General features: G+C 31.9%; 1 protein-coding gene across 7 annotated transcripts in view; it reads left to right on the top strand.

Moving 5' to 3' along the window:
- Eip63F-1 (Ecdysone-induced protein 63F 1) overlaps nucleotides 1-23,811 on the top strand; it is a 187,170-nt gene extending 163,359 nt beyond the window's left edge. For 4 of the 7 annotated variants that reach the window (XM_085944754.1, XM_085944752.1, XM_085944751.1 and 1 more), the window contains 3 exons: nucleotides 19,275-19,404; nucleotides 21,916-22,064; nucleotides 23,633-23,811. In XM_085944754.1, the coding sequence (XP_085800880.1) occupies nucleotides 19,275-19,404; nucleotides 21,916-22,064; nucleotides 23,633-23,655 (302 nt within the window). In that variant the 3' untranslated portion in view covers nucleotides 23,656-23,811. The remainder of the gene's footprint in view (nucleotides 1-19,274; nucleotides 19,405-21,915; nucleotides 22,065-23,632) is intronic. The other 3 variants (XM_085944753.1, XM_085944756.1, XM_085944757.1) reach the window with 1 other exon arrangement.
- The last annotated feature ends 298 nt before the right edge of the window (nucleotides 23,812-24,109 follow it).

Genomic DNA, 24,109 nt, shown 5'->3' with positions numbered 1-24,109 from the left:
AAAAATATTCAAAATTATTATAAAACGTCGTATATTATAGTAGAGAAAGAATCAATTCTTCTGACATCGCAGCCACGATGAAATCACTTTGAAACGGTTTTAGTGTCATTTTAAAGTAACAATAAAATAAAAATAAAAATAAAAAATAGTAGAGCGGGGGGGGGGGGGGGGGGCGGACTGCTGTTGCTATTGTATAAAACAGTATACTCAATTCGTGTCAATGCGTAAAAAGTAAATAAAACTAATTAAACCAATACAAACATTGGAGACTTGAACCAAAGTAACAATACCAACACCTAAATGAGTCACCTGCACTGCCTTAAGAATTTGAAACTAAATGTGAAATTTCCTGTATGTTTATTTATTAGTAAAAAATCGTATTGTACTCAGTGTTAGACAGTTTAAAAAATATATATTTAAAGATTTCAATTTTTTTCTCTAATCGTGAGTTTGAAAATGATGCACAGGATTACAATTCATTCTGTTGTTTTAATAAAAAATATCACTGGTGTAGACATATACCTTGAATTTTATAAAAATCTTTTATATTACAACACTTGCGACTCTAGATCGATTTTAGTGTGGTTAATTCGTCGTATAGAAAAAAATATATTCAGCGCGTTGGTGCATTGAAAAATGATGGCATGTTATTTTTTTTATCATACTCTAAACAATGATGGTTATGGAAAATTATAGAAATAACTAATTGATGGAATCTATTTTTTATGCATTGTTATGTTAATACATGGTGATTTTTGTAGTTCAGTCGTCTACTGAATGTTCAACATTAAATTAAAAGAAAAGTTCCCATGTATCGATTTAAGTTGAACCGATACTTGTAATCAAGATGGCGATAAGTGATCCAAACAAGTTTGACGTGCCAATGCGAGTTGTTATCACCTTGGTTACTCGAGCTAGGATGATGATTCCTGGTGAATTGACAAAAGTAGAACTTCAATTCAACTTTATTGAACATGGTTTCCACTTATCAATTAGTTTTCAGCTGTCATTCAACATACAGTTGAACGAGAAAAAATGCCACGTGGGAACGCTTCATAAGCGAGCGACAACTACTGTGTGCAGTATATAATATGTTACGCCGAATGTGTATTACATGAAATCGGCAAAATTATGCAACTAAACCAAATGTGTCAAATGTCATTGATTATATAAAAATATACCAATCAATAACTACAATGACGTTCATTTCCATTTACTATGCCCAAAAAAAATCTAGAACTATAATATGATAACGGAAGAATTTTATTAAAAGGTATTTTAGCGATTTGATTCGTGCTTGGGTATCAATTGTGCAATGGTCGATTGTTTGTTGATGATAGTATGATTTGATAGTTTGTTGACAGTTGTTAGCTAACCTCAAAATGGACATTCAGTTGAATTCAGAATTACAAAACCTAACCTTATATTATGTCCAATAATTATAACTAATAAAACCATCCGTTTTAAATTTACTTTTTCTACTGTCATGTTGACAATTTAAGAATTCCATACCCTGCCTAATTCACGCACTCGGCATATAATTTGCCTAATTCACGAATAAGGCAACGGGCTAGCATTTTTCATGAATTAGGCAAAAAATTACCGATTTCATGTAATACGCAATTTCACGCATTCGGTGTAACATATATACATTTTCAATCCTTAAACCTTTTTGCAGCTTCATTTTCATTTAATGTGTAAGTATATATAGATAAGTTTTTCTTCGACGTATTTGATTATAGTCGTATAAAAACCGGAATATAATTCATTACAATGTTTACGATTCCTAAAAACTGAGACCATCGGTCTTAAAAAGCTTAGGGAGAAATTTAATAGTTTAATATCGGAAACTGCAGAATATTTTCCGGGTGGTTTATCGCCAAAAGTAAACATTTGGTAGGCACTGTGACAGGCTGGATTTGCATGGGTCGCGGCTGCAAATTGGCGACAGTTCACGGCCATCTTGGATTTTGCCGACTCGAAAGATTGCCGAGCGGCCATAAACTTTATATATCGCAAACAACGTAAAATACAAGTGCCGTATAAAAGATTTACGTTTTGTAGACCCGTGTCCGAGCTCTATCAACTTTTTTGTCTTGTAATCCATCAATTAAATTACCTCCCTTGTATCTGATAGTACCGCTACCAATATTGGAAGAAAATATATCTAATCGGTTTGCTATTTCGACATTATCAAAAAAAATGTCGTGTGTAGTTGAATGAAGAATCATTGAAATTAAGAGCGAAGGCGATCAAAAACTACACTGTCAATAAAATTATCTGGAATATTACAGTAACTATCACTTCTGATCATCAAGTATTGACGCTACTAGTAGACACATAAAGTATACAGTTTGGTTATCTTCTTATCGTTTCCCAATTGAAGAAATGTTTAGCAAACGGTATTCCAAATGATAGAAACACATTAGCATCACATCACATGAGGTCAAATGCTAGAACCACCATAATAAAAACTGACAACGTACAAAAACATTTATAGCCGCCTTCTAAACCACAAAAAACCTGATAAATTTTGACGAACTGACACTATTAATTTTTCGCTCAAAATAAATTATGCTACGAGGTGGGGTATCTGTCTATATTATTTGAATTGCCTAGTATTTTATGTTTTTAAATTATTAATAACCATATCCTTGCTTTTCGTACAAGGTGGGTGTTAGTAATTTTGAACAATCACATACACCCAGACCCAGGCTTTCAGAAAATCAGATAAATATATTGTGTCCTCTCCGGAAATCGAACCATGACCTCCCGGATGGAAAGCCAGTGCCTTACGATCTGCAAGAACCATCTATCTAATAAATTGACATTGTACACATTTTAACCGTGGCGCAATCTTACAATTGGTTCACGTGTGCTCACGTGACTTGTCCTAACTGGCTACATTAAAAGGTTATTTTAGAAGGTTGTCTTCAGGCATATGCCAGCACCATTGCACTATCACTCTTGAGATTAATTGGTCTATAATATACTTAGGTATTCTGCCCCAACGAGCACGAAGTCAGCTATTTGCCAAAGTCATATTTTGAGATAATGAGACATTCACGTTTTTTCAACTTTTCTTAAGAAAATTTTCAATGATCTGGATGAATCTTTTGATTTATGGTATAAGAAAAAAAACAGTATATTTTTAGTTCATGCTGTATTTTTGCTTATATTTTTTTATACTGTCTTTATGTTTAGAATAACTACCGTTTACGCGAAAAAAATAAAAACAATACGTCAATTTTTATACTGAAATAAATTTTATAATGCTTTTGATTTTATATCTAATGGTTCAGAATTTCACGTAGAGCATCCGTACACTAACTTAATTTGTGATTTTTGTTGAAAAGCTGCTTTTCTACTTATGGGGACAGTATAGTTTACCTAAATTAAAAAGAACACCATAAATACGTAAACAAACTGTGCCATACTGTTCTACGACCCACAGTATAAGAATCTTTGAACTCATTAACCTTACCCTTTGGAAAATCACGACGCATGATGGTGTTATGCCATAAAAATGTTCTTTTTTATGAGTGTGCCTATACAATACACTAAATCCTACTAAAGACATTTGCGCGAAATATCAAAATAAACCATTCAATAGGTGAAAATTAAATTTTCATCGCAATAATTTGAACCGTATAATATTAAAAATATAGTTTTCAATTAAAATAAGTATATTTTTAACTTCCATTATATAACATATTTTAAATAACTAATATAAATAATGATATTGCCAGTTCCTTTTTACTTATATTTTTCGACGTCAAGTTATTTGTTTCGATGGGTGAACGTAAAATTTGATACTGTAATAAAAAAATATTAGTTTTGAAGAAAATTGATCATTGACTCATTCCAAAGTAGCTTTATAGGTCATTTTTGAAGTTATACTTCTTTAGGCGCGTTTGGAAAATCAGATCAGAGTGTATTTTTGGCGTGTGGCATGTAACACATAATTTATTTTTTCACACAAAAAAACACACTCGATTGGATTCGAACCAACGATTGTTCGGTTATCAGCCGAACGCACAACCATTACGCCACAGAATGATACTGCAATGGTGACGATTATACGATATATAGTTTAGAATTGTTCCGTTGCTAGGCAGCGAATTTATTATTGTCGGCCATTTGCAATTCCTTACGTAAACAAACTATTAAACATCATAGTGGCAGTTGTTACTTTCAAAATAAAAACAACGATAAATAATTATATAATTTAGTAATATAAGTTAAAGTGTATAGAAATAAACCAACGGCGTTCCAATAAGTGGTCATTTTTCTTGAGTGTGTAATTTAACAAGATAATTAAGAGCTAGTCGAAGAATCTAGTTTATCACAAGTTTTGTTTTTGTTTTGTTACGCCAAATAAGTATAACTTCTGATGCGCGTACATAAGTACACACACCGATTTTTTTATCAGTTAGTAATAAATTCATGCACGCGTATACGGGGTATTAGATTATGTAAATATATTGTGACTTCACTGGATCGAGCCCGTAACTCCGGGATGAAAGGCCAGCGCGTTACGCACCACGAGAGTCGCAAAATAAATGTATCAAATGTATTAATCAATTTCAATTTAATTTAAAAAAGAAAGTATACCTATCTTCAAAAAGAAAGTCTTAATAATAATACCATGAGACAAATAAAGTGCTTTGCTCGTATAGCGTAACGTATGAAGCAGTTTTATTAGAAAATTCAATTCCACCCAGACCGTAATGTCAACTAAATAAAACAAACTGAATTTTTAAAATAAAAACTCACTGAAAAAAGGCAACGTTATATAGAAATGATCTTAAGATGCCCTTGTAGACCAGATATATAGTTTTACGAGTATGTATTATATATTCCAAGCGTTTTCTGCATATGGGTAAACGCAATAATAGCATGTACCTTTACAGTATACAAGATTAAAATGATATCATCATCAACAGCCGGAGTCAATCCACTGATGGGTGAAAACCTCCTCTAGCTTCCTCTACTCTTCTTGGTCCTTAGTTCTTTTCTGTCACGTACATCCACCGAACATTATGAGTTCGTCTATCCGGCGGGTTTTAGGGTGTCCCTGTAGACCAGGGGGGGGGGGGGAAACTGCGGCCCGCCGGGTATTTTTTTGCGGCCCGCGATCATTAATTGTACTTCTGATTATGAATAATTTTTAAAAAAATATTGACGATAGATTAAAATTTGAAGAATTTGTTGTTTCGTAAATGTATTATCTCAGTACGTCTTCCTTGCGTCTCGTCTCACACTATGTAACTACTATTTTATACGTTGAACATCGATTTAAATAGATATTGATAGTGTGCCAACAGAGCTATAACTTGAGATTATTGATCTGCAGTGTGACACTGATTTAAGATAATTGCATTGTCGTGAAGAAATCTCCAAATTTTACAATGCCCTTAATTCAGACAAATTCGACCAACTTAAAGATTATGCGAGAAAAATGTTCGTTATTTTTGGATGATCAACCTATATATGTGAACAAACATTTTCAATCATGAACCTCAATAAAAATTCTTTACGATCAAATATCTCCGATGACCATTTACAAGCAGTTTTGAGAATATCAACTACAAAATTAACACCTGAATTTTAAAAAAATGTTCAAAAATGTACAACAGTTTCATTCTTCTCATTATTTTTTTTTGCAATGTTTATTTTTCGTGATAATAAATAGTGTATATCTAAAAATGGTATTTTACTTGCGGCCCGCCGCTCATTTTGAATTCTTGAATTTGGCCCTCCATCCAAAAAGTTTGCCCCCCCCTGCTGTAGACGTTTAGTGCCTCTTGGGTACCACTGTATGACGGCATTTGTCCATCAATTGTTCACTGGCCAAGCGACATGTCGAGCCCGTCGTTATTTCGTCTGCTTAACGACCTTTATCACATCGTGTACTCCTGTCTGCTTCCTTCTGATGATCTTATGATATATGTTGCTAAATATACCATACATACCATTGGTTTTTTAATTGAATTTGAATTTGAAAAAAAAATAACGTTTATCGTGACACTAAAATGTAAAATGGTAGAAGAAATAATATCTATTCATGTGCTTATTTAAATTACGCGGTAACATATCTCGGAATCATAGAAACCTCACGATTATGGCAGCCTACTATACTCATACAAAATTTAAACAAATGGGTCACCTATAAATGACGTCACACAATTGTAGGTATTTCTAACCCTCCCTTTCTACATTGTTACATTTCATCGCGTCATCTATCCCCTTGTCTAAATTACCTAAATCACGTTCTGGTTAAAAAATTAATTCATTGAAAATTATTTATTTTAGTATAATTTCTTACAGGATATTTTATTTTCAGAAGAAAACAATTTATAATTTCGTTGTTTTGTGAAGTCATTTTGTACCACCCCCTCCCCCTTAACCCTATCGTCACAAACCATCATATTAATATTATATCTGTTCCCTCTCTTCATTGGTACGTGATGGACATTTGAAATAATTTGCCTTTTGCCGTTTTGCCCTAAAAGTCTGTATATGCCGCTGCATACTCTAATAATACATATTATTATGAATACCCATATAATAATATGTAGGTACATAAGAGCCAGTATGCCACAAGTCTGATTTTAATACATTTTTCTTGATTAATTAACAATTAATATCTTTCGGAGACAATTCACCGTTCTCTGAGTATAATTATAACTTAAACTCGATTTTTTTAAATAATAAAGCTTTTATGACATCTTAAAATTGCATTTTCCCGAAAGTGTTATATTTGGACTTAAAATACATTGATTTCAATTACTTACTGATAGTACTTTGCAACATTGTGCTTCAGTTTATAAAACAAGATTGATTGTAGTAATAAAATAATATTAATAATAGACCATTGCAGTTGTAGAGGAAATTTAGCGGTCAAGTTCATTTCGAAATGAGAGAGCTTTTGCTCACTGCTCTAATGGCAATGTGGGGAACTAGAGGGTGTCTGATCTTGATATTATCAATAATTAATTTACAGCACCTTAATTAAATTTAATAAAGATGAATTATGAGCGAGTAAAATGTTTTATGACAGGCAATAATAATAACAAAATATTTAATTAATAATTAAATTAATTAAATAAAAAAATAATGACATTCAAGTGCAGTAGTTTATTTGAAACTATAAATGCGAGAATAAATAGTAGACAGATATACAGAATGTAGAATTTAATTTGATGTTTTTTTACTTTCAAATCAATGAATGGTTAGGTCTAGGCGTCCACCCAGTACCACACTGACACACGTACGTCAGTATCACACTCAAATCAACTCTGGCTATCGAAAAAGTTGAATTTAGGCATCCGCCATTTTAACCTAACCTCACCACTCAATCGCTGCTATCTGATTACTTTACAAACTCGTTATAATTTTTTGCAAGCGCGTTATTTTCTTGAAGATCTTCACAATGCCTTTTGCAATAGGTACTTCTTTCATTTATTTCCCTCTTTTTATTATGATCTAAATTTTTAATCTTGGTTTTCAAAGAAATTTTTATCGCTTTGGTTTGTTTTCTTACTTGTTAGACATTTCTTCCCTTAATGCAAAAAAATATCCGGATAAAAAGAACGAATTGGTGTGTTTTCTTGGACCGTGTAAAAAGAAAAAATTGCAATAATAGGAACAGGCGTATTTAAATCTTGGGTATCGTTAACTGTGTTATTTTCACTCTCCTTTTCATGCTACTTGAATATAGATTGAACACTTGTTGACAACAGAGTAGGTATTAATTAAGACTTTCAAAATACCTTTATGTCCACGATACGTATGTATGGTTTTGCGGGTACCCGGGAGAATTTAAATTTTAGAATATTAGTAGAAGACTTGAAGGTCGTACAGGGGGCGATAACGATTTTGCAGAATATTGATAAGAGACGGGAGAAAGGTCAGCCGCCTACCCACAATAACACGCGACGTAAAACGAGTAAATACGATCGGGCGAATAAAATTCAGGCGCCATTTACACGAAAATTATTATCAATATCACCCAACACGTATTCAATCTAATCCCACGTGTCAAAACCACAAGCCTACTCTTCTAGCTAGTGGGGTGTCCTAAATATTATCTACAGGGAGTTCATTAACAATACTGACGTTTTGAAATCATTATTAAACTTCCATTAAATAAAATAATCATACAAATTGGTTTAAGATCATGACCCATGATATTGTGTCCGCCAGTTTAGTTCGGCTTCTTAAGGCTCATTTAGAAGAGTCACCGCGGATAATCATCTGCAGTGAATTGAATGCAGGCGTTCATTTTTTATTTACACGTGTCACTGAAAGTGAAATACACAATTCATCCAAAATGGCGTCAAGTGAAATTACGCTGCAGGTTGGAATTCAAACAATTTGTGATTGTTTGTTACCTGTATGAATGCAGAAATTTCATCGAGAGAAAGCGGAATAGGAAAAGGAGTCGTTTGTGGATAAAACCATAGAGTAATAATATACTAATATACATGGGTAATGCGATGTAATATCATGGACCATCATAAACAAAACCATAATCGATAAAAATATTCTTCTATCGATAAAACATATAAAATTATGTATAAGTAAAATGCCATAATTTTAAATATTTTATGGACAGAAGAATATTTTTGATTAACTACTATGGCTTGGATTAAGCCTCGTTGACACAATCCAAGTACGATCCAAGTTGACTTGAACCGAGCGCACTCGTATGAGACATCTTCATACTAATTATACCTATCCAAGCTAGGTCCAAGTAGCTTGGATAGGAGTAATTTGTATGAAGATGTCCCGAACGAGTGTGCTAGGATGGCGCTCGGTCCAAGTGTACTTGGATCATGTCAACGCGGCTTTAGGCAAGGTTAAATTGAATTTTAAAAACAAAAAACACTATCGACATGAGAGTGGAATTCATCCAACAGTGGATCGTGTATTGTTAAGAAATGAATAATGATTATTATAATAATTTCTATGTATAATGCCTGAAATAATTATGTAAACCACTTTTTAAAATTTATAATAAATCCTGATTACATTAAACAATAATTACATTAACAAAAGAGAGAAAATAAAAAGGCTTGTTTACTGATGCAAAGAATTTTCCTTAAATTACTATTTCTCGATCCTATTCGTGGAGAATTCCGAAATATTTCGTTTAAACGCTTTCCAATAATTAAGGGCTTCAATCCATTACGCTCAATTAGAATAATTGTTGTCTTTCATTGAAATAATGAAAATATTTAGGATATTTTAAAAAAATGGCGTCCGAAATATACCGAATCATTCTGATGGCATTTGGAACAAATTTAATTAATAAGAATCAATTTTTTTTGAATTTATTTTTTATTTAATAGTTTATTTTTATTTTTGTACCATTCCCTATCGGAAGTTGGCCAACATCAGGGTGATCTTAGTTTTATCATATGTTACCTGGAACAGCTCGGCGAAGATCTATACGTACAGATCAGGGATATAATTAAAATAATATGAATCATGGCGTCTTTCTTTGTCACGTATTCCGTTGATATTTCCTTGAATAACGGAGTTGTAAAATGCCGTACTTCCAGCCTCTCATAATATGGCTCAGGTAGGTACTGTAGATTTCTGGTGTTGATTACACACAAAAATTTATTTCGCGGTAAAATGCATGTTGGGGATACATATACAGCCACATTTTAAAGATCTCTGTGATATTTCTTTATTTAATGTCCATAATATTATGTACCTCATACCACAGAAAATATTTGTGAAAATATAATAGCGTGCGATAGGTACATTGTCATATTGCTATGATATTCAATAATAATTATTAAAGAAAAGTTGAAAAAAAACAAATTTACGAGAAATACTACACCAATCACAATAGTAAATTCGACTATTATCCGGCTCGTGGTACGGATTTCACAGTGCTGTCGTTTGTTACGTGTGAAATATTTTGCGCGTATTTTTTGACGTATCGTTTAAGTCTACCATTCAATATTATATGGACCATTCTTCTATTACATACCACATAAAAATCGTACCTACATTCATACTATGAAAATGGCAAATCTTCGACGGTAGTACTGCGATAATTAAGGTCTGCGCATCTATTCTATATACAAGGCTGCTATCAGCCGACCTATCGAGGGTAGTTTATCATATTATTTATGTATTGAGGTATAATAAGTGTTAAATAAAAGCTTTAAAAGTTAACACAGCCAAGCAAGGTGCTGGTAAAACATGTCACTTATTGTAACAATTATAATACCCCAATACATAACTGTCATAAACCACCCTCGATAGCCGCCGATAGCGGCCGATAGCAGCCTTAAGTATAGAATATGTGCGCAGATTTTATATAAATCATCGCCCAAAGGCTGTATTTTCAAGCTGATTAAACAAATTGAAGACTGGTAGTATTTAGGATCGCTTGACACATGTACATGTTGATCCAGCCCTTATCTTTAGACCCTCTTATTAGGATTAGTATATTCAGTCAATAGCAGTAATATTCTGAAATAAGTATTTTGATTAATTCATTATATAAAAGTCACCTGCATGCACCTGATGTTAAAGTATGAATCAGAGCACTGGGCACTCAGCCTATAATAACAGGTGAGAGAAAGATTGATATTTTTGACAGGAAAGTTCTGAAAAACATCTTTTGAAAAAACGGTTTTTGTATATCGAGGAGTTGTACACACGTTACGGTTGCAAAAATATAATTTAACATATTATGAAAGTGTAGAGATGTGTATGGGATGCCAGAGGAGTTACTAGAAGGTCTTAAAATGACTAGACTACGGTCAAAGTGGACTTATGGACTTTTGGTTCTAGAAACTGGAAAGCAGTGCAGAATCGTTCTGGATGGAAAAAAGTTTTGGAGAATGAGAACGGAAAATTAAAAATGATTACGTATATTATTTTTTAAAATAATTATTAGAATATTGTATGGCTAGGTTAGAGAAGTGTCAAAAATGTCTGATTACTCTGTAGCTTCATATATATTTTATATGAAGAGTTCCATCATTAAAATACAGCTCGCATATTTCGTATTTTCTTTTTTATGAAAGTTCGCTTGAATGAAAACCATCCGTGAGGCATTTTGAGGCGATAGAAATATCCTCTTTTGATAGTTCAAATAAATCACCACAATAGAAGTAAACGTTATGCAATATATATAATATATATTAGATAATAAGATAAGTGACATACTTTCGCTATAATTAATATTAAAACGTGAGAAAAATTACCCGGATATATATATATATATTTAAATTTATTTAGGTCTACCAATAGGATCAATCACAGAGGATAAATATAAATATCAGTAGCGAAGGGTAGAAGTAGGCTGTTAAGATCCTCTATAAATAATGCACATTAAACTTTGTTAGTCATACGTATTTGTTTTTATAACAAACACTACAATTATTTACAGATAGTATTAGTTATATTTTAAGGCGCAATTAAACTCTGCTTAAACCAAACAATAACAGTGTTGGTATATTTTTGGCGATACGACAAAATTGTACACACTTTTATAATCATTCTTATTTGTTTTCGTTGGATTAAGAATACACATTACACATATATTGTTGTCTGTTGGCTCATTTTTTTTAAAATTCATTAAGCCCTGCCTGAACCAAACTATTATAGATAAAAAAATATTATTCTATCTAAAAAATAGTTTTAATTACATAATTTTAAATATTTTATAGATAGACGAGTATTTTTTGACTATTATCTACTATGGCTACTATGGGGTTTAATTGAATTTTAAAAACTAACTAATACCATTTGTAAAGTGTACTCTTATTTCAATGTAAACAAATACGCATGACTGACAAAGTTTAGTGTGCACTATTTATGGCGGATCTTAACAGCTTATCTCCGCCCTTCACTACTGATAAATATAATTTAGAAAAAAATAATATGTTATGATCCCAATAACAGGCGGATACAAAAAGCATAATAAATCAAATTAAGTTAGATAAAATTTTATGTACAGCTGCAATGAATATAATTGGAGAGCTATTGAAAATCGTTAAAGGAAAAATATATAAGATATATTGACAGATACAGATCAAATGCTATATGTATTTTGTACGAAAATAACTGTAAGAAAGTAAATTGGACGACATTATTAGGTCGATTTACAAAAGGTAAAAAGTATTCAAACTTAATAGAATTTTCATCGATCAGTTCCTTGCGAACATAATATACTTCATGTACGAATTTGGAATATACCTACGTAAATTACGACAGGTAGAAAAATCATTAAAGTATATTATTTACCATAAATTTAGATAGAATTTGAGTCATTGAGTTACATTTTATGAAAGTTTAATTTATTATAATATTAATGGTACTTGATGGAATTTGAATTTATATTCTAATGGATTTAACTGTTATACTAATCCATTTGAGTCATATTCCAAATGGAATAGGTAGTACAAGATTTAAATCCATTAGAGGTATAATTTATTACAAACAATGTTTAATCAAATGCGTGAATCTAGTACATGATTGCTATTTTGGATGATTCTTGATAATTATTGTGTTACAACATACATATCTATCAAAGTCAATTTTTGTGACCGAAGTCTTTTTTTTAGAATAAACCTCAGTTATCAGTATGCCTACTTAAATACATCATAGTATAATATTATAATATCACGATTTTTCATGGTTTTGGGGTGACCTCGGCTCAATAAAAAATTCGTTTATGTACTATGATGAAAAACAATACACAAAGTTTCACTTCTGTCATATTGTGTGCTTATAAAATCATAATAAAATATAAGCAGGTACATACACCGGATTACCATTAAAATGCAAAGATGAAGTGTAATTTTAATCATTTAATTTCCATGAGCAGAAAATTGCCTGGTTTATTGTTTATGGTTGCTGTTATTATGGACTTTAATAAGATCACGGCTCTTGTATCGCTCTATCTCATCTTGGCTTCCTATTTTTTTTTTATTTCCTGTCCAAACTATTGAGCACTACCTATTATCAAATATTTGTTTTGGAAAAGTAATTTCATTGAAATGACCGCCCGTATTTTTTAAATTCGTACAAATTCCCGCGTCGGTAAAAACTGATCGATGCAAATTCGACGATCGGTTGAGGTGATTTTTTGCTATTTGTGAATCGGTCTGATAGTTTCCGCTAATTTTTTGATTAACTTTTTTTTAAGAATATACCGGACATTAAATATTAGTATCAGCTGGCACCGTGCAAGCGCCATTTTGAGTCACCATAAGTAGATAAAATTTAATGGCTGACCCCACCAACGCAAACGGGGTGTATAGAAAAGGTCATTCCGGGAATAAATCAAGCGCGCCTTGGCAATCTTCCATCCTTTGTATAGTTTGGACCTCGATTGCAGCGCCACTTCGTAATGTGGGACCACATCGCGATTACACTACTCAGGGTCGGTAATAATGCATATTTAGGCAAGTGACGGTCATAATATTGTTAAGACGCCATAATTTTATAATATACTGCTATATACACAGTTTTTTTTCTTATAAAATAATATTGTACTTACATAAGAGTCAATAGAATAAAAACAAATAGAAAAATTTGAGCCTCTTGTGTTGTTAGTACACACAAGTTTTAAGAAAATTAAACGGGTCTAAGAAATCTGATATTTAATACATTGGACGCTGAAGACGCACATGCGCGTAATGACCAGGCGGCCGATCGATGTAATTAACGTGCATTTTAAAGGTGCTAATTAAAAAATCATTATCTACTCAGCAGCGAATGCGTTAAAAGTTTCTTACTTACTTACCTAATAGGTAATTATTCATCCAGTGACGCTTCAGAGTTGGGGTATATAGCAAGCATACTGGCGCGAATGAAGCAGATACAGGTTCAAGTCCCGTCGGGTGTCGTTTATTTTTTTTCTACAAAATGATTTTTTCTAGTGTGTATATTTTCAATTGCACGAGATATTTTCAAATTATTATATTCAGTATATAGTTAAATTCTCAAATCTTGTGTCTTATAGTTTATTACATTTCGAAAAAGAAAACATTCGTGGCAAATTATTGAGCCAACGTTGATAGTAAATTCAACAAAATATTAAATTTGAGAGAATTTTTCCTGTACCCAGACTTATAGTTTTTGTAAAAATTAGCAGTTCTAAAATACTATGATCTATTCATAAATGTAGGTGAGTACTTTAAGTTGCTATAAAATAGTGTTTTAATCATATTTTAATAGCTATAATTATTAATATGCACTTATTTTCTTTAATATGTTTTGACTAATACCGGTATTGATATATTCATTCGGTATTGCAATCCCTATTTAGGTACTAGCCTTTGCAGAAAAGTGAGCATTTTGTAACAAATTAATTTTAAAACTACTTCTCTACTAATCATTTAAATAATATACGTCTTATTAGGTGATTAGCAGATAAAAGCATTATTATTTTTTCTGTTTCAGAAGATTAATACATATATATTATGTAGGCACTTATATCATGTCTGCGCTTTTCTTAACGACGTAGCCTTTATCGGAAACTTTCACGGTCTTTATCGCTTTTCCAAAGTACATCGCAGCAGCCGTAGCTATATATTTAATATTTACGTCCATGAAAATTTTCCTTTTGTGGCTTTCCAGATGAAATGAGAGTACAGATTACAATTGTGAATTCGCCGGAGATCATTATCATAAATACTACAGAGTACCGAGCTTCGAAGGCTGTGTCGTGTATTGCAATGTCGTAATATACCTATGTATTATAATATACTAAATTATACTTTATAAAAAGCTTGCGGATATCCGGCCTAAAACCCTTCAATTATTTATATAGTGGATAGTATATTTGTATGTAGATTAAATTCAAACGAAGAAACTTTTTTCAAAATATATAGTTACCTACTAGTACAATCGTGAGATATACCTACTAATTATTTTTCTTAGTACGAGCGTTGGAATCATTAAAAACTACAGTGTAATAATTGGTTGTTGTAATGGCTCCCGCATGGACAGTCTGACAGGGTTCTAGCCTGAGTAATCGTGCTCATGAGGGGGCTCGGCGTGGCGGTTCGACCAGATAAGTGTGATAAACGCATACAAAAGTCACATGCGGAGCTATTCCCCATCAAGATTGCTCACAAATACTTTTAAAATAAATGTGGGTGTGCGATGCAGTTTTTAATTATTGTGCGTATATTATTAACTCAATAATTCAAGTGGATGTGTTAAAAATTACAAAAAATCGCTAAAAATACATTATAGACCTTTCGATTTTACTTCGAACACCATTTGGAAAACGATACTGTATAGCTTAAACGAGTGCACACAATATGCACGCTGCACGCATCGCACTGCAAGACGCTGTTACACCTGCCTTAGCGTCACACTGCATTTAACATTAGCGATAGGTAGGGGGGTCCGCCAAAGATCCGCTTCAGGGTGTGAGGGCCATGGTGGTTACACATAACCATTATTCAGGTGTAGGTAATTGGATAAGATAGGAAAAATATTACACCAGAATAATTTAGTTTTTGGTTTATATTATAATATATAGTACATTATATTATATACATCTAATTTAATCGGTTACTCGGCAATTTTTAGCTAAGTTTTCTTTTTTGGGGGGCACTGTTACAATCAGGGATGCACAATGTACCTACTTCAAGGAATATGATATTTCACATAATAAAATTGCACATCCGAATCGGAAAGGCTAGAGCAACATTCAACCCAATGGGGAATGTCTGAAAATTGCGGTCAGAATTAAATACCACGTGCTTACCGTTTGCCTACTGTTGGTGTTGCTTTCCCATCCCGTGGGGGTAATCAGGCCATGCGCTGCTTAGGGGCGACACATTCTGAGGAAAGATTTTAGACAATAGGTTTGTGAGCATGATTTTTTTTTAGTCTGGGGCATTAACAAAGTTTTGACTAAAGCAACAAGACCAACGCAGGATTTTAAGTGATTTAAGTCATCACCATCTTTAGTAATGGAGGCAAGATTGACAAAGTATACATTTGTGTCCTAATCAGGTTACTGGATTTGTAAATATATATATAGTATATTAAGTATATAGCTTCTTATATTTTCATAATTTTGACTAATTTAGATAGTTATGAATGTTTTTTTTCGGAATGTATTCTTACATAAATAAACGTTTTCTTTCCCACGAACATTAGATTCTTGGAAATACATTTTTCTGGAAAACGTTTAAAAATACATTCGTTTTTGTATTGAGACAATGTTAAAATAAATATAAAAAATGTATCTTTAAATCGTTTGAAACGATGCCATTTTTTATAGTATAAGATGATTTATTACTCCAGTTCAAAGAAAATTTATGAAAACTCTGATGTAAATATTTGGATGTCTCTTTGTGAAGTAATGATATTATAATCAATAGAATTAAAATGATCATGATGGATATAATAACTATAAACTAATTTAAATAGTATTATAAATAAATTTACTTATATTGCGATAGTCCGCGGTTTCATTAGCATGAAATAAGGCCAGAAATAGAATGTAGAAACACATTAATCTGATTTTTTTAAATCAATGAGACATACGGGTGTTAGATCTATCCAAAAGTTGCTCTCATGGCCCCCACAAGGAGGGGTGCCGACAGGGCTTTAGCCTGGGGGCCATGGAAAGTCCGGTGTGGCGGATCGACCAAACAAGTGAGATAAAAACATTTCACAAATAATGTGCTCTAATAGTAAAAAAAACCTATGCAGCGCTATTTTACTTACGACACGTGGTTGTACAATGCAATTTTTGATTGTGTGTCAATACTCGACAACTTGTAGTGGATTTATTAAGAATACAAAAAATCGTTAAAAATACACTGAATATGTACCATTCATTTTACATGGAACAACATTTGCAAAACACCACTGTAAACACACTAGTTTTAATCCTAGTAATAGATAGGGGGTTAGCCAAAGATCCTGACCTGGGGGCCCATTTCAGGATGTGGGAGCCATGAGCGCTATACTCGTACCTCACCTGACCACTTCACCGTAGCTATCTAACCACTTTAACGCTAGTTTCGAGAAGATTTATGATCTAACTTAGGAACAAAAATATCGAGATGATATTAATATACTAGTTAGTACCGACGATGTATTTTATAAGCTGTGAAATTTTTTATTAATATCGTTTTATTAGTTTTTAAGTTATAACCAAATTAACGGAAACAGACAGACGCACAATCTATTTTTGTTAAAATAGATAAAGAATAATTAACACTTGATTAGATTTTGTTAAACTGCTTCCTCCCGTTGCATTACAAATCGATAAAAATATATAACGGATAATTTTAGTTGTATCATCACTGCAATGTGATATATGGAAATACTAAGGATGGTTTTGATAGAAAATATACATGCATTGAGTTGGGTTAGATTGTAGTTAGATAGCAGATTGGCTTTAAAAATTCTGAAATACTCTTGTGGCGTTAAATCAGCGACGTCTCTAGGCAAAGTGCCGCCCTTAGGTAGACATAGAATGCTGTCCCCTTTCATTGTTTGTCTCAAACAGTATGCAAAGATGATAAGTATCTATCTATCTAGTACCTACACATAAACATGATATAAACATCATCTACGATTAGAGCATTTCCACAGTGGTTTTTGGTAGGTGAAAGTTCGAGACCCTGATAGTACTGTACGCCTCCGTGTTAATACAACAATGCCAGAACTTTTTATGTTGTGATTATTTTTGAAACACATTTTTGTCGGTACTTTCTAACGAAGCGATCGCATTGTCTACTTCGTGGCACTAATATTGTATTATTTCGTTTATTTTCCATAACTAAGAAATGCATAACCTGACTACCCCCGCGAGACTTCACTTACTTTATTACCGTCACAATATGAAATGAATAACCCGTATATATGAGGATATTCGGCGTAGGTATCCAGACGTTAAAAGCTCTCCTTGTATTTTTCTATTTGAGAACTCTAGAATCTTTTCAGTTCCTGTATTACTAAAAGGACTCTTTCATTATGAGAATTTCAAGCTTTTGTTCTCCAAGTAAAGTTAAGAGCTTAATTTTGAATGTAATTATAATATTTCAGCGACCGCGATTTTTCTTCGCGAATGGCTTTCAAAAATCTAAAGTAATAATGCATGTTTTTGGTGCACAAGTGTTTCCGAGATTTTAAAATACAAAAATACTTGGGTAGCCCTAGTATTTACCCACCTAAAAGGTTTAGGACGATTAAAATTATACTAGCTTTAAGAAATGAACTTAGTATTTAGGTTTAAAATTTTAATCAACATGCTAATTTTCTTTCGTCCACTATCCATCTAATTCTTAATAAAATTCACTTGCATTAAAATAATTATCTTACGTACATACTTGGCAGTTTAATTAAAATTAGGTATGTTTTCATTTCTAAAAAAAATCATCAAACATTAACTGAGTTGCATAGAGTTATTAAAGTAGCATTAAAGATGGCTAAAAGTATTAAGATAATGCATTGACATCGTGTTCTGATATATCCCAAAAGTTTCAAATGTCTAGTTAGTCGGGAAGTTAGTTAAAAATCAATTGCAAGATTTGTACTGGATAAACAACCACCGGACAAACAAGAATACGAGCTAAGAAAAACGCGGTAAAATCGCAGCATTTGTGAAAAACTATAGTATGTATATAGTTTTAAATCCTTCATAATTATTGTATTTTTGTCATATTTGTCGTTAAATTCCCACCTTGTATTTTTCCTCAAGATCGTTTGTACCCTATTAATTGTTTGTACTACGTTTGTCCCACAAACGTGACTTATTTTCCAAAAATTGTATGAATGTAAATATATCGTAATTCAATAATATATCATAGACAAATTAAATAATGACCTGTATTCGACGCCGGCCGATAAATGTTCGAACTAATCAAGCAGTTGATCCGATATAGCTACATTTTCAGACGCCGCAATGACAGATCTGTGATAACTGATGTTTGTGGAAAATTGGAGATACAGTAATTAATGTAATGGATGCCAAGTTATCTTGGATGACGGATTCGGAAAACCAAAAGGCTTAAATTGTCGATAAATAAAAATGTATTAATACTATCGACTGAAGGTACTTGATGGAATTTGAATTTAAATTCTAATGGATTTATTTTAATGTGTTTACCTTTGGTGCGCCTGAAGATGCCGAAAGGCGAAGCCCGGGTCACAAAAAACGACTTAAATGGAATAGTACAAAACTTAAATCCATTAGAATTTAAGTAAAAATGTGTTTATGAACAATGGTTTATACAATGTATACTTTTTATTTGTTTCAGGCAACGGATTAATAACTGAAGCAGAATTCTTGCAATGGGTTACCAAGATACAAGCCTTACAAGGGACGCTAACAGGAGAATCAGGAGATTCAGAGGACGAGATCACGAGAGACTTGCTGGCTGCGTTTAGGTAAATAATTAAAACAACCAGTATTCGTTAAAATTAAAAAAAAACTCTTCCAATCTCGTGCAGGTTCCAGACATTTTATTACTCCAGAGGGACGATTATCCAATTTAGATTTTAATTTTTAAAAAAGGTTTGGCAAACATAAATAAAAAAAATAGTTTGAAACATATAATCAATAAAAATAAAACACTAATCTTTTTTTATTCAAGGAATAATTCACAAGATTTACGAATATAGCATGCTTTATTGAAGATAGGTACATAATTTGAAAATACTTCAGATAAATATTATGCACCTAACCACTAGAACCCAGCGAGATTCACGCCCGTGTGTTCATAAAAGTAATCACAACGATTGCTTAATTTATTATATTATTGATCATTTAGCAAGTATTGAACAGTCTCAAGGAATGAGTATAATAGTTACCAATGTTACCATCCGTTATATTTGGACATTGAATGACATGCCTACGTCTATATCAAATAGTTGAAGGCATCCTTTTTATAATTATGTAAATAACGCAGAACAAAAGATTTCTAATGCGAACGATACAATAGCTGTAAGTCACTTCGCATTGCAGATACATACATTTGTAGCAAATATCTCACTTGTATGTACTTTGACATTAGTAGGTATTTGTCAAAGACAGAAAATTCGCCTTAAATTTATGTTACAAACCTAAAACAAGTTTGAACATATATAATTTAGAAAAACACTTTCTGAGAGCATATATTATTATTATAACCAATAGAAAAAATCTTTTTTGAAAAAAAGTAAGCCAACCCGACGGGGAATCGAACTCCGTATCTCCCAGGTTTACGCCCTGATCCGTTGCATTACCACTATGCTACGAGGTGACATACTAATTGCGACAAACTTTAACTACTGGTCAATTTTAATACCTACTCATCATACTATATTATATTATATGAGCCTAACAACAATGCTATCTACTTAAGGGGGGACATGCTCGTCGAAGGTCAAAATTGAGTTTTTATTGTATATTCAAACCATGATCCTGGACACTCCTTAAACGTTGTAGATGATCTATTTATATAATTTTGAAGCCTTATTGTCCTTTATAGTTATTTTAAACATTTGATGACTGCATGAAGTATTTTTGTTACATAAAATAGTATTCTTTTAAACCTCTCGCTCTAATGTTTTAGAATATAGTCATATTTCGGTACATAACTGTGCAGTGGTGTTAAGATTTTTTACATTTATTAATTTTTAAACGCATTTATAAAACCATTAGCATAATTTATTACGAGATAATTTTTGTAAAATATTCACGATAAAAAATTATATTGATAATCTCTGTGATCCCAAATTTGACAAGAATTAGGCATTGTATTATTCAAAAAATTGGCAAGATTAACACATTTCAAGATGATTCTAAAGATATTTATTATAAGCTAAGTCTTTGACCATTCAAGTGTGATAAACATCTTATGAATAATGATTGCTTTATAATAATTATTGACCTAAGAATAAGGTAGTGTTTTTTTGAAATACGCCATTTCTTTTGTCATTCCCTAGTGGTTAAGCTACAACATACGGCCGTAGCCATAAATTGACAAACTATAATTGAAATAGGGAGTAAAATGATATTGACGCGCGTATTTGAACATGTACCGTTAAAAAAAAAATAAAAAAAAATTCGGTTAGGTACATGTTCAAACACGCGCGTTAACATAATTTTACTCCCTACTTTAATTATAGTTTGTCATTTTATGGCTACGGCCGTATGTTGTAGCTTAACTACTAGGGAATGACAAAAGAAATGGCGTATTTTAAAAAAACACTACCTTCTTCTTAGGTCAATAATTATTATAAGGCAATCATTATTCATAAGATTTTTATCACACTTGAATGGTCAAAGACATAGCTTATAATAAATATCTTTAGAATCATCTTCAAATGTGTTAATCTTGCCGATTTTTTGAATAATAAAATGCCTAATTCTTGTCAAATTTGGGATCACAGAAATTATCAAAATATTTTTTTATCGTGAATATTTTACAAAAATTATCTCGTAATAAATTATACTAATGGTTTTATAAATGCGTTTAAAAATTAATAAATGTAAAAAATCTTAACACCACTGCACAGTTCTGTACCGAAATATGACTATATTCTAAAACATTAGAGCGAGAGGTTTAAAAGAATACTATTTTATGTAACAAAAATACTTTATGCAGTCATCAAATGTTTAAAATAACTATAAAGGACAATAAGGCTTCAAAATTATATAAATAGATCATCTACAACGTTTAAGGAGTGTCCAGGATCATGGTTTGAAAATACAATAAAAACTCAATTTTGACCTTCGACGAGCATGTCCCCCCTTAATAGAAATATAATTATCGTCAACAAAAAAACAAATATTTTATAAATACAAAATATCACAAGCCATGACGTCCAATGGCGTAGCGTAGTCAACCCAGGTTTTGAAAAAATAATAGAGCTTAGTCTTGCATTATTTAATTTTGTTTCTGTGACATTTTTCAGGGTCTTTGACCGAGACTGCAATGGATACATCACGCGGGACGAACTCCGCAGTGCACTGGAGATGATCGGAGAACCTGTCACGGATGCCCAGCTCAATCAGGTCCTGGCGCTCGGAGACGTCGACAAGGATGGAAAGATCAACTATGAAGGTGATAGATTAATATTTTTTATATAATTATTCAAACTCTAAAAGTGAATTTAACATATTTTTGAATGTTGGTCAACAATTCGCTTAACTCGGTGACACCGTTATAATAGATCGAAAACAAAATGCATTTATTGTGCCTAGAAGTAGGATCGAACCCAAGATCTACGGTTTCAAAGACGGGTGCTCTACTAACCATGTCACATTCATAATGGGAAGTTGGGAAGTTGGGAAGTTGTGATAAATTCTGAATTAAATAAAAATACCACAGCCTCATATTATGGCAAAGTTGACACTGATACAATACACAACAAAATTCTCATATCTATAACAATGATATATTTATTTATTATTTATTTAACATATTATTTTGGAAACGTAATTGTATATATTGATTCAATGACCAATTGTAACTCTTATTCCAATATCTTTCTTATTTCTGGCGCTTGGGTTTGTTTAAGTATAATGTTGGTATTATGAAAACTTGTTTGTTTATTATTATCATTGTGTCAGAACTATAATGTATCATATTATCTTCTTTTATGTATTGAATAAATAGAAAAATAAGCTAATAAATGCTGATGTATTTTTTCTAAACAAGTATTTAAGTAAAGGAACTCTATTGTAATCTGAAATAATATTATATTTTAAATAATAATATTAATATAAATATTAATAAATATTAATAAATATTTATAAAATATTAATAAATATAATTGATGCCTGTTTGGTTGTGATATGGACATATAAATAGATTAGAGAAATCGGTTTAACCCTGAAGATGGTATCGAAATTGACCTGACATCTAAGCCCCCCAATTTGTATGTAAAAATGACATATCTCCAAAACCTGCACAAGACTGCTCTATCGGCCGCTGTCGAGGGTAGTTAATCATATTTTTGTATTGAGTATTATAATTGTTACAATAGGTTAGCCTTCTAAACAGTCAAAACTGTCTATCTCGCTTTAAAAGTTAGCACAGCCAAGAAACGTGCTGTTAAAACATAGCACTTATTGTAAAAATTACAACTCACTTATTGTAAAAATTATAATACGGCAATACAAAAATATGAATGACTACCCTCGATAGCCGCTGATAGCGGCCGATAGCAGTCTTGTGTATAGAATAGATGCGCTGGAATCAAAATGTTTAAAAATCAAATTTTTCAGTTTCCCAGTGAGATTTTTGTAATAATTGTTGTCTACATTCTACTATTTTAATGCAGTTTATAAGATATTATTTTATTTGATTGTTTATCGTATAGTTTTCATTTTCGAATCAATAAACTATTTTGAATTTAAATAGAAGTAAATTTTCCGAATTCTGTAGAATTTATGAAAAATAAATCAATTGATAATAAATATATTTTTGAGTAATTATCCCAACAAACTTTCCGACCTGTATTCCAGGCAATCAATAAAGAATACCATGTCATCGAATTGCAATCTCTGTATGTGTTAAAAATTATGATCTAATTACTTTTGTATTCTTGAATTCTGTATAAGTTGTCGATTAAAAAATAATATGTCTATGGTCAATGTCTAATTTTATGTTCTGTTTTATATTTCCAGAGTTCGTAAGGTTGCTGCTGTAAATTTATCGGAAAAGCATTAACATCTTAATGAAGAAATATCTGTAGCGATAAAACGAAGAAGACGGAATTTAACGTTTCTATAAGATACCTACCTACCTACCATAGATATTTATGTACATTTTGTAGAATATCTCTTAAATGTAAATTTTAATTTATCGTCGCTGTAGGATTGGTTTCCCGAATAGACCAAATGTTCAGGAGACGAAAAACAAATTTCATAATCCTATATTTAAATACATGGAGATATTTAAATTGTTACTTTTACAGCATATGAATGATGTATGCATTACCATTACAAAATAATTTAAAGAAAGGGATGGTTCTAGTCCAATTAGATACAAAAAAACATTCTGCATTAAGAGGTCGATTTCGACAAAAACGGATATTCGGGAAACCAATCCTATAGCGACGTTATGACACAAATAAAATAATGATACGAGCTTCCGTAAAAGCC

This window comes from Rhyacophila brunnea, unplaced genomic scaffold (genome assembly GCF_057557595.1).
Source record: "Rhyacophila brunnea isolate RB1 unplaced genomic scaffold, BYU_Rbru_1.0 scaffold_17, whole genome shotgun sequence".
In the NCBI taxonomy this organism is placed as follows: Eukaryota; Metazoa; Arthropoda; class Insecta; order Trichoptera; family Rhyacophilidae; genus Rhyacophila; species Rhyacophila brunnea.
Note: the sequence above shows the minus strand (reverse complement) of the source record. Positions and strands in the feature narration are given on the sequence as shown.